The 12,326-nt window shown below is 33.6% G+C and overlaps 1 protein-coding gene across 1 annotated transcript; it reads right to left on the bottom strand.

Annotated features, from left to right (window-relative positions):
* LOC18590355 (subtilisin-like protease SBT4.15) lies at positions 4,758-8,890 on the bottom strand. The gene is made up of 11 exons (XM_018126924.1): positions 8,798-8,890; positions 8,577-8,665; positions 8,401-8,498; positions 8,148-8,291; positions 7,923-8,028; positions 7,231-7,729; positions 6,346-6,443; positions 6,026-6,247; positions 5,802-5,910; positions 5,439-5,652; positions 4,758-5,305 (listed from the first exon to the last, which is right to left on the bottom strand). Exons 1-11 carry the CDS (start codon positions 8,888-8,890, stop codon positions 4,758-4,760), a joined length of 2,220 nt encoding a protein of 739 aa, XP_017982413.1.

The following is a 12,326-nucleotide window of genomic DNA, read 5'->3' as shown; positions in this document are numbered from 1 at the left end:
TAATTGCACACCTTTTCTCAATTGACATAATGAACCTCTCTTTTTTCATCAAAGTGTCCCCAAAGAAAGCTCCATTGAAGTCTTTCCAATTTATTTCTTACCCCCACTAAAATTTTAAACAACGACATATAGAAAGTTGGCAAACTGACCAACACAGATCTGAGCAATAAGATTCTACCCCCAAAGGACAACATTTTAGATTTCCATTTTATCAATTTCCTTTCCACTTTCTCAATGATCGAATTCCAAAAAACCATGGAGTTGTGATTAACCCCCAATGAGAGTCCCAAATATGTAGTTGGGATCTTTCCTACTTGGCACTTAATCAAGGTAGCCCAGTTTTGAGCCAACACACTTTTAATTCCAATCCCAATGAGATGGCTTTTCTTAAAATTTATACTCAATCCTGACACACTTTGAAAACACTTGAGAATTCTCTTCACCACGAGGATATCATCCACTATAGGTTTGCAAAATAACATTGTGTCATATGCAAACTGCAAATGAGAGATTTTAAGCTCCTATGTTCCTATTCCGATCCTTTCCCATACTCTTATTTGTTCAGCTCTTTTAATCATATTGCTCAGCGCCTCCACAATGATATTAAACAAGAGTGGGGACAAACGGCAGCCTTGCTTAAACCCTCTTTTCATTCCAAACTGTTTGATTGGCGTACCATTAACTAGCATCGATATCCTCGCCATAGTAATACACTCCTTAATCCATGATCTTTATCTCTCTCTTTCTCTTTCTCTTTCGCAATTACTCCATCGATCCTGAATAAAACACCTCCACTCATTCTCTTTCACAACTCATTCACTATTTCATTAGCAAATAAGCATGCAATCCATCAATTGCCTCCTTTTTATGAAGGCGAATTGGTTCCTTCCTGTCGCAACATGCGGGTCTGGGAACCCGTCAGCCAGACGCGGGCGAAAATTAAAATCTGTTAGGAGTCGCCACCAATCTTTTTTTTATCTAGGTGTGATTGGTCACCTATTAACCCGATTCTTAATCGACGAAGTCCTAAATTAATTTTAGGTCCGTCAAAAGAACGAGAACTGATCTACGTTTTTTAGAGATGGGTTCGGGAGTGCGGTTACTCACGGAGAAGGGTTAGCACCTCCGTGGCGCCCGTTCCACGAACGGTACCATTCTTAATCTTAAGTTATCTTAATAANTTAATATAGCATTCTCTTAGTTTAATCCCTACTTTATTAATTAAATTTTTATTAAATTGACAGACTGAGTTTTTTTTTATTTGGTTTTACGTATGCACATGATGCAAGTGTAAAATGATGTCATGACTTATTTATTTTAAATGATGGAGTCGGTAATCTTTTATTGAAAAATTATTTGAAGATCATCCCAACGCTTTGGTGAAGTCTCGAAATTCTCCTCACCTAGAGATATCCCCGGAAGAACTCGTCTCTACGAGCTCCTCGGGGAAATCCCATCATCGAGATTCCCGCATCATTTGCAAAATAAATATGGCGTGCTATGACAGTATAAGATGATGATGCCTATATGATCGTGTTTATTGATTTAAGCGGTTGGTAATACTAACATGCTTAATAATTTCAGGTAATTTATTGAGTTATTCATATATTTATCATTTTTTTATATACTATTTTAAACAACAATTATTTGGACTAATGGGTATAGGAGTATAGAATTCGGATTCATCTCGAAGCTTCGATGAAAATTCGTTTCGAACTCCGCACTTAAGTGACTCACCCGAAAGAGACAACTCTTTGCCCCTTTTAGATGGTAATACTCAAATAATTGTTCCATTTATATTATCTATTATTATTATTATTTTGTTTATTTTTATTTATTTTTATTTTTTAAATATATATTTGTATCATGAATTATTATTATTATTATTTTATTATTTGCAAGCCTCTAAATATATTTATAACATAAATATTTTTTATTCACTTATTATCGTTATTGTTATTATTTATATATTTTTATTAAAGCTAAGCAAACAATTAAATAAACTGGATAAGCCCAAAACAACAAGCCCAAATCCACAAGAAATGGGTAAGGTCTCACCTTGCTTGGGCTAGAATGATGGCCCAAGTTGTCTGGGCTACACGGAGGTCTCCCAAGCCTGTTTCCTTGGTCCGTCTGGCCCTCTCCTAAACGCGCCGTTTTGGGGCTCCGGGGACTCCTTCAAACGACGTCGTTTAGGCGTCGATCTTTTGAATTCTTCACTCCACTGAAACGACGCCGATTAGACCCTAAACTCGGATATATAAATCTCGTTTTTGGCCTTTCTTCTCATTTTCAGATTTCATTTTCTCTCTCTAGCTGCACCCTCTCTGCCTTATCTCTAAAATCCTTCTTTCCTCTCTTCGCCGGCGTCGGCGTCCTCCCCTTTCTTCTCCCAAATCTCTCGTCGGCTTCTTCACACTCTCCCTAACCTCGAAATCCCCCTATTATTCTCCAAAACCCATCAATCGGATCTAGATTTACTCCCCTAAATCGCCTCTGATCGATTTCCCTTCACCGACTCCTTCCCCGCGCCGACACCTCCCCTGCGACCGGACCCTCTTCTCGGTTCACCGCCAACCAAACACACTCACACAGATCGATTCTCTTCCTCTCACCCACTACCCGAACCCCCTTTTGTTCAAATACTGAATTAATTTTGGCTTTCTTTTTTGTTTGGGTTCTTTTCTGATTGCTTTTTGGTTGATTTTTTTGTGTGGCTCGGTCTTGCTGCTAGTAGATTTAGGATTTTTTTGATCTGTGTTTTTTGCTCTTGCCCCCCTCCTGTTGGATTTTGCAAGTAGTCTTTAAAGAGCCGGGTTGTCCAAAAATTTAGAGAACCCGGTGATAGGGTTCTGGTACCAAGGAGTTGGTGGCCAGAACCCCATCATGCGTGGTGGGTGGGGGAAATGATGGCTGGGCGTACGCCCAGCCATCCCCCTTTTTTATTATTATTATTATTATTTTTTATATTATTTTATATTTTAGTTTGTTTTATTATAATTTAAATTATTTATTTATTTATTATTTTTCTTTTTCAGGTGTCTACACTTTCAATAATTTCATCCATGACCAGCTTTAACCGATTAGTTAATGTCTTTGCCACAATCTTATACAAACTCCTTACCAAGCTTATAAGCCCATACTCCTTAAGCCTTATCGAGTTCTTTACTTTAGGAATCAAAGTGATGAACGAATTATTGACACCATGACCCAACTTGTCATATCTATAAAAGTCCCCTATAAACCTCATGACATCCTTTTTCACCAGGCATCAAGATCCATCATATCTTATTTATAAAAAATTGATATAATCATATTCTGGAAAACCAATGTTCTTGTGTCACAAATCACATGAAAAGAATAATTTTTATTGAAAATATGGGGATAGTGACGATATACAAGAAAACAAGTCTTGCGACTTTATTCAAAGTCTGCATATTTGATGCTTTCTCATCTCAAAACTTTACCATACTTAATCTAATCACACAGCTTAATAAATATTAAAATTCAAGCATGTTCATATAAGTCTAAAATAGAGAAAAGCTTACAATAATATATCAAATAGTTCAAACATCATGACCAAAATTTAATACTCAAGTGGAGCTATTTAAGAAACACAAAATACAAACATTTCACACATGATGGGTGGCCAACCCATATAGCTAGTGCACTCCAGCCTACTGACTCCAATATCACTTGTGCCATCGTCCGGCCACAAAGCAAACGTCGTTTACCTACTTCCCCTCACTAGTAGGATAGTCTTATTGTGCATAATAGTTAGCAAAACTATTGCTATCCCAAATCCTCATTTAAGTGCTCCATGTTAAAAATATTTTTCTCAAAAAGTTCCATATCCAACATTAACAAAGGGGGTATAATCATTCCACACATAATATTTCATAAAAACAAATTAATCATAGCACCATATAAGCTGCTCACATTTAATAATTCTCAAACATGTTAATAACATTTCCAAGATGAACATAGTTGAATACAAAGGGATCGTTTCCCATGCACAGTTTTTTAGAGTATTGATCATAGCATAAAAAAAAAAACATTGCATGCATTTATCAAAAATAATTTAAATGCATATCCTTCACCTTTTATGCCACCTCACCAAAGCAAATACTAACTAACTTAGTTCCCCAACTTAAACGTTGGAGCTTTAGGGGAGCCTAAACAGTTTAATACTTAAAAATCAACATTTTTAAACTATAACTTCAGTTAATAATCCAACACCTAAGACTTCAATCCAAGTAAAGTATTGAAGTACCAATTAAACTTATTATTGCCAATAAATAATAATAACCCTAAATATATCATAAAAATTCAGAATTAATAATTTTATTAATTATGCACTTGCTAATTTACATTAGAACTTAACATTTAATCTAGAATCCTAGTCTAATTCACAAATCATATAGATCGAGACTTAGAAAATGGAAAAAATAATAATAAATATATTTTTACTTTTTTCTTATAAAAATAAAAAAAATATTGTCCTAACCGAACACACCCTTAAGTTATACAACTAAAATTCTCTTATTAAAATCATAAAGATTAATTACAAATAAATTGAAACAATTTGACTACCAATATCAATGTTCCGAAATCAGAAACAAATAAAGAACATTTTGGTAGCAACCTTGCTCAATACCTAAAGTAGAACTGTAAATTAACATAAACTGATGAAATTTACACCAGGACGAAAATTTAAATCTAATAACCGAAATGAGAAATAGAGTTCAAACTTCGAGTTACTGATCTAATATAGAAATAGGATAAACGAGGATGGGGCTCCTCACCCTGTGAACTGAGTCAGTCCATTCCAGGGATGCTGACAAAAGAGTAGAATTGTGCTTCAGTGGTGGCCCGTTCACCTCAACTGTAAAAGATTTCTTCTCGTTCACTTCATTAAACACTAGCGTGTCAGGGGAAACTTTGATCTTGAGACTCGTAGGCGCCTTCACGAATGCCTGGTAGGTAGAAGTTCCATTTCCTACATATGTAACAGTTCGATTGAAAACAGCTGAAACAGTAGACACAAGGTCCTTCTGCATTATAAGCATGGATGGGTAGTTTAGATCATCTTGGCCTCCAAACTTGGGGATGCTTGAGCAATTACTATGTTCACCAATGACCATCCGTAGACGTGTTCCCGAGTAGCCTTCGTTGCATAGGAACCGGATGTAGTCATTTTTGGACAGTTCATATACCAAGCCAGGATTAACAGCTCTTTGAGGATCAATTTGGCCAGCTCCGTAGGCGAACTCAACATTTTCATCGTGAACTCGTATTTCAGATGCTGATTAAAGAATAAACAAATCACGTGCAGTTAAATAATCCATATATGAATTTTTTAGTAAAAATGAGTTCAAAATTATTATCCCAATAGTATAAGTCCAATACTGATAATATGATTATTTGAAGAGACTAACCTGTAGTCATCAGAGCGGATTTGATTGCACTGGTAGACCATTCAGGATGGAATGACTTGACATAGGCAGCAGCTGCACTAGCATGAGGGCAAGACATTGATGTTCCAGAGAGGAATTTGAACACATTGAAGCGATCGTCAAGTGAAGACCCAGAGACAGACTTAAGTTTCGTGTAAGCAGCTAGGATAGCAACTCCAGGTGCAACAATATCAGGCTATACCATTGTTAAGAAAAAGCAAATTAAAATGCTTGAGAGCTAATTACAGACAAGTCAACTTTTATTGTTTTAAACTGAAACTATACTGCTTAATTAAACATATATATATATATGCACCCGCACGCACACACACACAAGCATAGTACCTTTAAGAAAGAGTGGGACCTATAGTAAGGCCCTCTAGATGAAAAGGCCGCCACAAAAGGTGCAGTAGCATTGATTGGTATTGTCCTGAGTATCACACCCTGAGGGTCTCTGCATGCATTTTTTCGTTTTTAATTTACAGAAATGTTGATTTTTACTCATTTATAACACAATAAACAGATTTATGTAATAATTTCTTGATAAGAAAATTACATACAGAACTTACTTGGTTGAGTTGAGATATTGTTCAATTCGGTTTCCTATTTCGTCAACGACACATGCGACCGGAAGTGAATAGGTAGATCCAGCGTCAAAAAAGGAGCTTCCGCAACGAAGGATTGCACCTGTTGCGCCCATTTTCTTGATGGTAGAATGCTGGAATGTTCCGTCGCAGTACAGTATTTTGCCCTTGACCTTGTTTTCATCTAAAGTAGTAGAATCACATGTGCTGCAAAAGTTTCTCATTTTATTAGACCCAATTATGTAATAAAAAACATCAATTCCGTCTGATACAAAAATGGTGATTTTGGATGTTGATGTTCTTACTCAAAATTATTGGGTTCTACACCCTTCTTTATTGCTCTCAATCCACTAGTCAAAGGGTACATTTTCTTTTCCAGGTTGAAGGTGTTAAAAGAAACCCCCTGTTAACGGAAAACATAAGTTCAGAGACAATCATTAATATGTTATCAATGTAATAATTAAGAGCAGGAGCAATTTTATTTTGTTGCTCACAAATGGTTTAAAGGTAATCACCAACAATTTTATGCACATAAATTGCTTATGTATACACACACACATATGTATATATATATATATATATTTGGATAATTAAATTATTGGATAACATTTTTCTGACAATATAATTCTTTGGGGTATGTTCTAGAGGGCCTAACTGCACATTAGTTTTAAGGTATGGATCAATGTTAACATGATTCAAATTTAAAGTTTTGCTTCATATTGAACTACCCATTTAAATTAGGTTTATTATTAAAATATATAATAAAAAAATTTAATTTCACATCATTAAAATTTGAAAGTTATATTAAAATAAAATAGAAACATAATATTTAAGGATATCATAAATTCTCAACCGCCATGCACGGCCAAACTCTTCAAACTTATGTCTAAATAATTTCTATTGTAAAAGGCTTTTTTTTTTCTCCAAAACCAGATTTCCTATGCCACCAGAAGTCTTCTAACATTAGGTTAAAAACTTGTAATGACGTGCTGGTTGTTGGAGTTAATAAAATTTGTTTTTGTTTTAAAACAAAAAATCTAAGCCCGAATTGATTCAGATCGGACTCAAGAACCTGAACAAGTATCCCAACACGTGGGAATATAATGTTTAGATTTGAACATGCAAGTTGAGCTGGCTATGCATAAAGATGAGAAGTAGAATGCAAGAATTGTGAAAAAGATTATGCTTACCAAAGTTTTAATGTTCTTGCCAATATGAACTGGAGTCCTAAGCACTCTGTCGGTGGCAGTAGCACCAACAGTCAAAATCCAAGGAGCCCCGTTAGTTAACGAACTCAATTGGGGCCCATCATTTCCTGCGGAACAGCTTGTCAAGATACCTTTCTTCATGGCATGAAATGAACCGATCGCTATAGGGTCAGCGAAATAATCCGGGGCGGGCCCGCCAACGGACATTGATATTATGTCAACACCATCGTCAATGGCGTCATCAAATGCAGCAAGGATAGCAACATCGCTGCAGCCACTATCATCACAGACCTTATAGACAGCAATGCGTGCTGAGGGAACACCTCCTCGAGCTGTGCCTTGTCCTAAGCCATAGAAACTTGCATCTTGGACCGGAACGCCAGCTACTATGGACGCAGTGTGAGATCCATGGCCTACGTCGTCAGCAGCTGATTCATTCTTACAAGACCCCATGCTATATGCCCTTGCTCCAATCACCTTGCTGTGATCGAGAGATGCATTTTAAGTTAGAGACATTAAGTAATGATAAAGAAGATCAGAGTAGATATTAAGGGAATTTTGGATCTCAATTATTTTAAATAAAATCATAACTATCAGATAACATCTGAATTGTTCAATAAATTAATTTTAAAAAATATATAGAAAAAGAAAGAAGAGAGAATTCATTTAATTACTTGTTGCAGCCAGTAAAGTTGACTCCCGTTTGGCAGACGCCTTTCCATTTTGATGGAGGGGGCCCAAATCCTTTGTCATCAAAGCTTGGAGCATCAATATAAATTCCTGGAGAATACCCAAGCATTTGCCGATTAATCACGTATTAATTAATTATTAGTCCCAAAGAACCATGATGACAAGAGAGGAAAGATTCAAGCATCCTTCTTCAAATGCTCAAACGATACCTGAGTCTAGCATACCAACAATTATATCACTCTCTTTTTGGGTATTTCTTTTAACTGATAAAGGCATGTCTATAAAATCCCATGATCTTGTTGTTTGAAGCTGTCTGAAACTGTTTGGAAACACGGAAACCACATTTTCATTCTCTGGAAACAATGCAACAAAAGAATTCGTTAAAAACGCATATGGTCAGGAAAACAGGAACCTGCAAATACTATATCTCTCATATGTAATCTAAATCTGGTATAAATTAACCTTGTAGTCTTGCAGCTTCATCTGGCGTCAAATATGCAGCAAATCCATTGAAACTTTTCCCATAGCTGTGAATTATGGACTGTCGAGCAACTTCCTCACTAATGAAGATGAACTAAGCAATTAGATATATATAGTTTTGTGCTTTGAAGTAGACACAACATTTTGTCATCACTTACTCTTGAGTAACTTCAGAAAGCAAGCTATGGTGATGCTCCACTGCTAGACTTTTGCTTTCCAAAGCATCTCCCATATAAACGATGTAAGCCTGTTGCATATGTTCATATGTAAAGAAAACAAACTTCGTCAGTCTAAATATCCAGACAAAGAGCTTTAAAAGGAAGGATTCCACGCACCATAAACGTAAGATTTCAAAGTTCATGGAGATAGATTGTATCACCTTTCTCTCGCTATCATCAGCAGCATGACCTGATGACACAAGAAGAAGTGTAGCTGAAACGAAGAGACTGAAAATGACAATGTTTAGACCCATGTCGATTATAGTAATCCTTCAATAACTTTTTTTTTCTTCGGTGAGATTCTCTTCTCCCTATTGTCTTGTATATATTTAGGTTGAGGCTTGAGGTTGGGGAAGGGTTGAAAATTTAAATTTAAGATCATATCTTTGAGCTGATAAATCTTTTGTTTGAAATTTTAGTTAGGATCATTACAAAAAGATTTTGTTAGGGGAGAGATAATTTCCTATATTTCCTGTGTTTAAGTAAATCTACAATTTGATATTCAGTACTCCTAGATTTCTTTTCTTGAACTTTTTTATGTAATAAATTTGGCATACCTTAATTCATTCGAACTGATCAATTATGTATGGGAAGTTAATCAATTAGGTTCCTGGTTTGAACAGTCTCTTTGTTGTACTCATCTCTAATACCAAAACCAGTAACTGCATTATCTTGTTCAACACTATATATGGATAAACTGAAAAATTAATGCAATACTAAAAGAATAAGTTATTATTGAATTTATAGTTTTTTTTTTAAGGCATGATAATGTCATATGTTTCTAAAATTTTACGTGAAAAGGTTTTTTGTTTATACAGTATTATTCACATTTAACATGAAGGGAAAAAGAAAGAAAATTGATTGAATATATTAACGAAGTAGATTTTAATTTAGAGTCCGTTTGACAATTGGAAAAAGATTTGTTAAGAGAAAATTTTTTCTATGTAAAATATTTTACAGGAAAATTTAATGTTTTTTATTTTTGGATAAAATGTAAAAAACATTTTTTGTTATTTGGATCATCCTATGAAAAATATTTTCCACCTAGTGCTGACATTTGGTTTCACTAATTTGAAATCAAAATTAAGAATGGAAATGAAAATAAACAAAATTAATAATGATATTTTTCAAAACATCTAATTGCATATCTACAATGAAACTAAACTCTAATTTTAAAAGATTTTCCATATTACTTTTTTACCATAACACTATAAAATATAAATATTCGTAAATTGTGTAAGACATCAAAAACTTATACTTATAAATGTATATTCATAAAATGACAATCATTAAAATATTTTTTTAGTAAGATTTATTCAATTTATAAATAAAAATTTTAATTGCATTAAATGATTTTACTAAAAAATATTTTTTTAATTTTAATAGTGTTAAATAGTTTAAATATTAATATTTTAAATTAAAAATTTTTAGTAAAAAATTAATTTGTTTTAATTTTTAACGTTTTAAGTTAAATATTAATATTCATTAAACTTATATTCATAGATTTAATATAAAAGTTTTTTTTTCTCTAGAAAATATCTAATGCTCTTTAAGGGTGTAAAACATTTCACGTTGTCAATGAGTATTTTTCCCATTAACTCGTACATGTTTTACATCTATAATCAATTTTTCATTTTCTAAACAAACATAAATCCTAAAAATGTTTTTTTAAAAAATATTTGATATTAAAACAAATGAACCCTTAATTACATTAAGAAAAATTAGTTTATTGGGTCCGAGTTAGCTCATTGGACCATAACCCAATGAGCAATATGCCTATGGTATAGTTTAGGCAAGGGCCAGAGATTCAATCACTTGAATCTAGTTCAACAGGCGAAAATGTCAAATATCTGCACCTTGGAGCATTAAAGTTCAACAATCAAGCAATCACCACAGAACTTGAGGAAGGTAAACCGTAACGCCATTTCTTGTCCGTGGGTAGCTATGCTCCTGTTGAGTTTTCCTTTGCGACTTTTTGTGTTTTCGTGTCATTGTCTGTTTTAATGGCAGGTGCTTTTTACAATTGTACAAGCTTTTTATATCGAAACTAGATTTGCTTATGTCATAGGAATCTTGTGCGACCTAAACAAAAGATTTGAAATAACATTACGATTGTGAAATTTGATAAATTCACTTTTTAAAAAAGAATTGAGTGACAAGATAAAAGGGATTTATTTTGGAAATTGGAGTACTTATCTCAATCCACATAAAAGTAAAAAGTAAAAATATGAAAGGAAAGGGAAATAAAAGTTAGCTTATCTAAATGGTAGATCTTAAAATTTTTACCTAGTTACACTTGATTGCATGTTTTGCATATAATCATGGACCTCAACGGAGACAATTAATTATGAAATATATATTTAAAGGAAGAGGTATCCAATTTGTAATTCTTTATTTGATTCTCCCCCTCTCTATAATATTTGACTTAGAAAGCTTCTAGTAAAACACAAAATCTCATAGATGCATGAACTGTTTAGATTGACCGCTACAATATTACATGGATTGAAACAAACTGAATGGGTTGAGTTGGCTTTGTGTCATCCACATGATAATCTTTTTCTAGTTTTAGACTTTTACTAGTAAACCAAGCAATAGCCCTTTGAGTACTGTGGCAGAAAGCGTCTAAAAACCTAAAACAACGAGAGCATGTGAGAATTGAAAATTTTATGTGATTCCCAAAGTTGTGTGGTTCAAAAAGGAAGCCGGCTATGTCATAGAATATGCATTAATATTTATATAATAAATATAATATAATTTATATTATTTTCTCCGATAGTCAATGATTTTCCTCATATTTATATGGTAACAGTGAATTAATATTAAATATTTAAATTTGTAACGAATGCTATACATACAATATGGATGTGTATAGGAACAAAATATGGTACAATATAATACAAAAATGATAATCAAACTCACTTAAGGTTTGGATATATCCAATGTATCAAAATTTTCTTTGGCCAATAAATCAAACTAATTTCAAGTACTCAAGTTTTGTAAAAGCACGTGTTTGAGTTTTTCATTGTGCCAACTACATTTGTCTAGGCCTTTGGGCAAGATATTTTAGGTTAGGTTGACTCAGCTCACTTCGATATTATTATATTTTTTATTTAATTTTATTTTTAAATTATATTTTAAAATATGAAAATAAAAATATTTTAATAATAAAATAATCGATTCGAAGAACAGTTTAATCCTGTTTATGTACATCTTTAATATTATTTACTTAACAATTTATTAATATTAAGTTGAAAAAGTGTGAAGAAAAAGTTACATTTTACTTTTAGCCCTTTATTTATTTGCCACCAAGAGTAGGTATGTCACGACCCGGAACTCCCATCGAGCCCGTGACAACCGTCGCGACGTCCCGATAGGCACTCATTACCCCGAATGCCGATCGAAACCCCGCAAGGCTTAGCATCAGCTTCTACATCTCCCCAGTGAGTGACAGTTATTAAATTTCACATTTCAAAAAAAATCATAAGTCATTTCCAAATCAAAACAATAAAATATTACTTTCTGGCTCATAGGGGCATTTTCATCATTTTTCTTCAAAAATACCAAAACTCGTCAAAAACATGGTGTAAAAGCTAAATATATTCATACATACTTTAAATCAAATAACTGAAGAATAAAATTACTTTTTCAGTGACACGTGGGCCCCCAACTGACTAAGAAGATGTAGGGCTA

This window comes from Theobroma cacao, chromosome 9 (assembly GCF_000208745.1).
Source record: "Theobroma cacao cultivar B97-61/B2 chromosome 9, Criollo_cocoa_genome_V2, whole genome shotgun sequence".
NCBI classification, from domain to species: Eukaryota; Viridiplantae; Streptophyta; class Magnoliopsida; order Malvales; family Malvaceae; genus Theobroma; species Theobroma cacao.
Note: the sequence above shows the minus strand (reverse complement) of the source record. Positions and strands in the feature narration are given on the sequence as shown.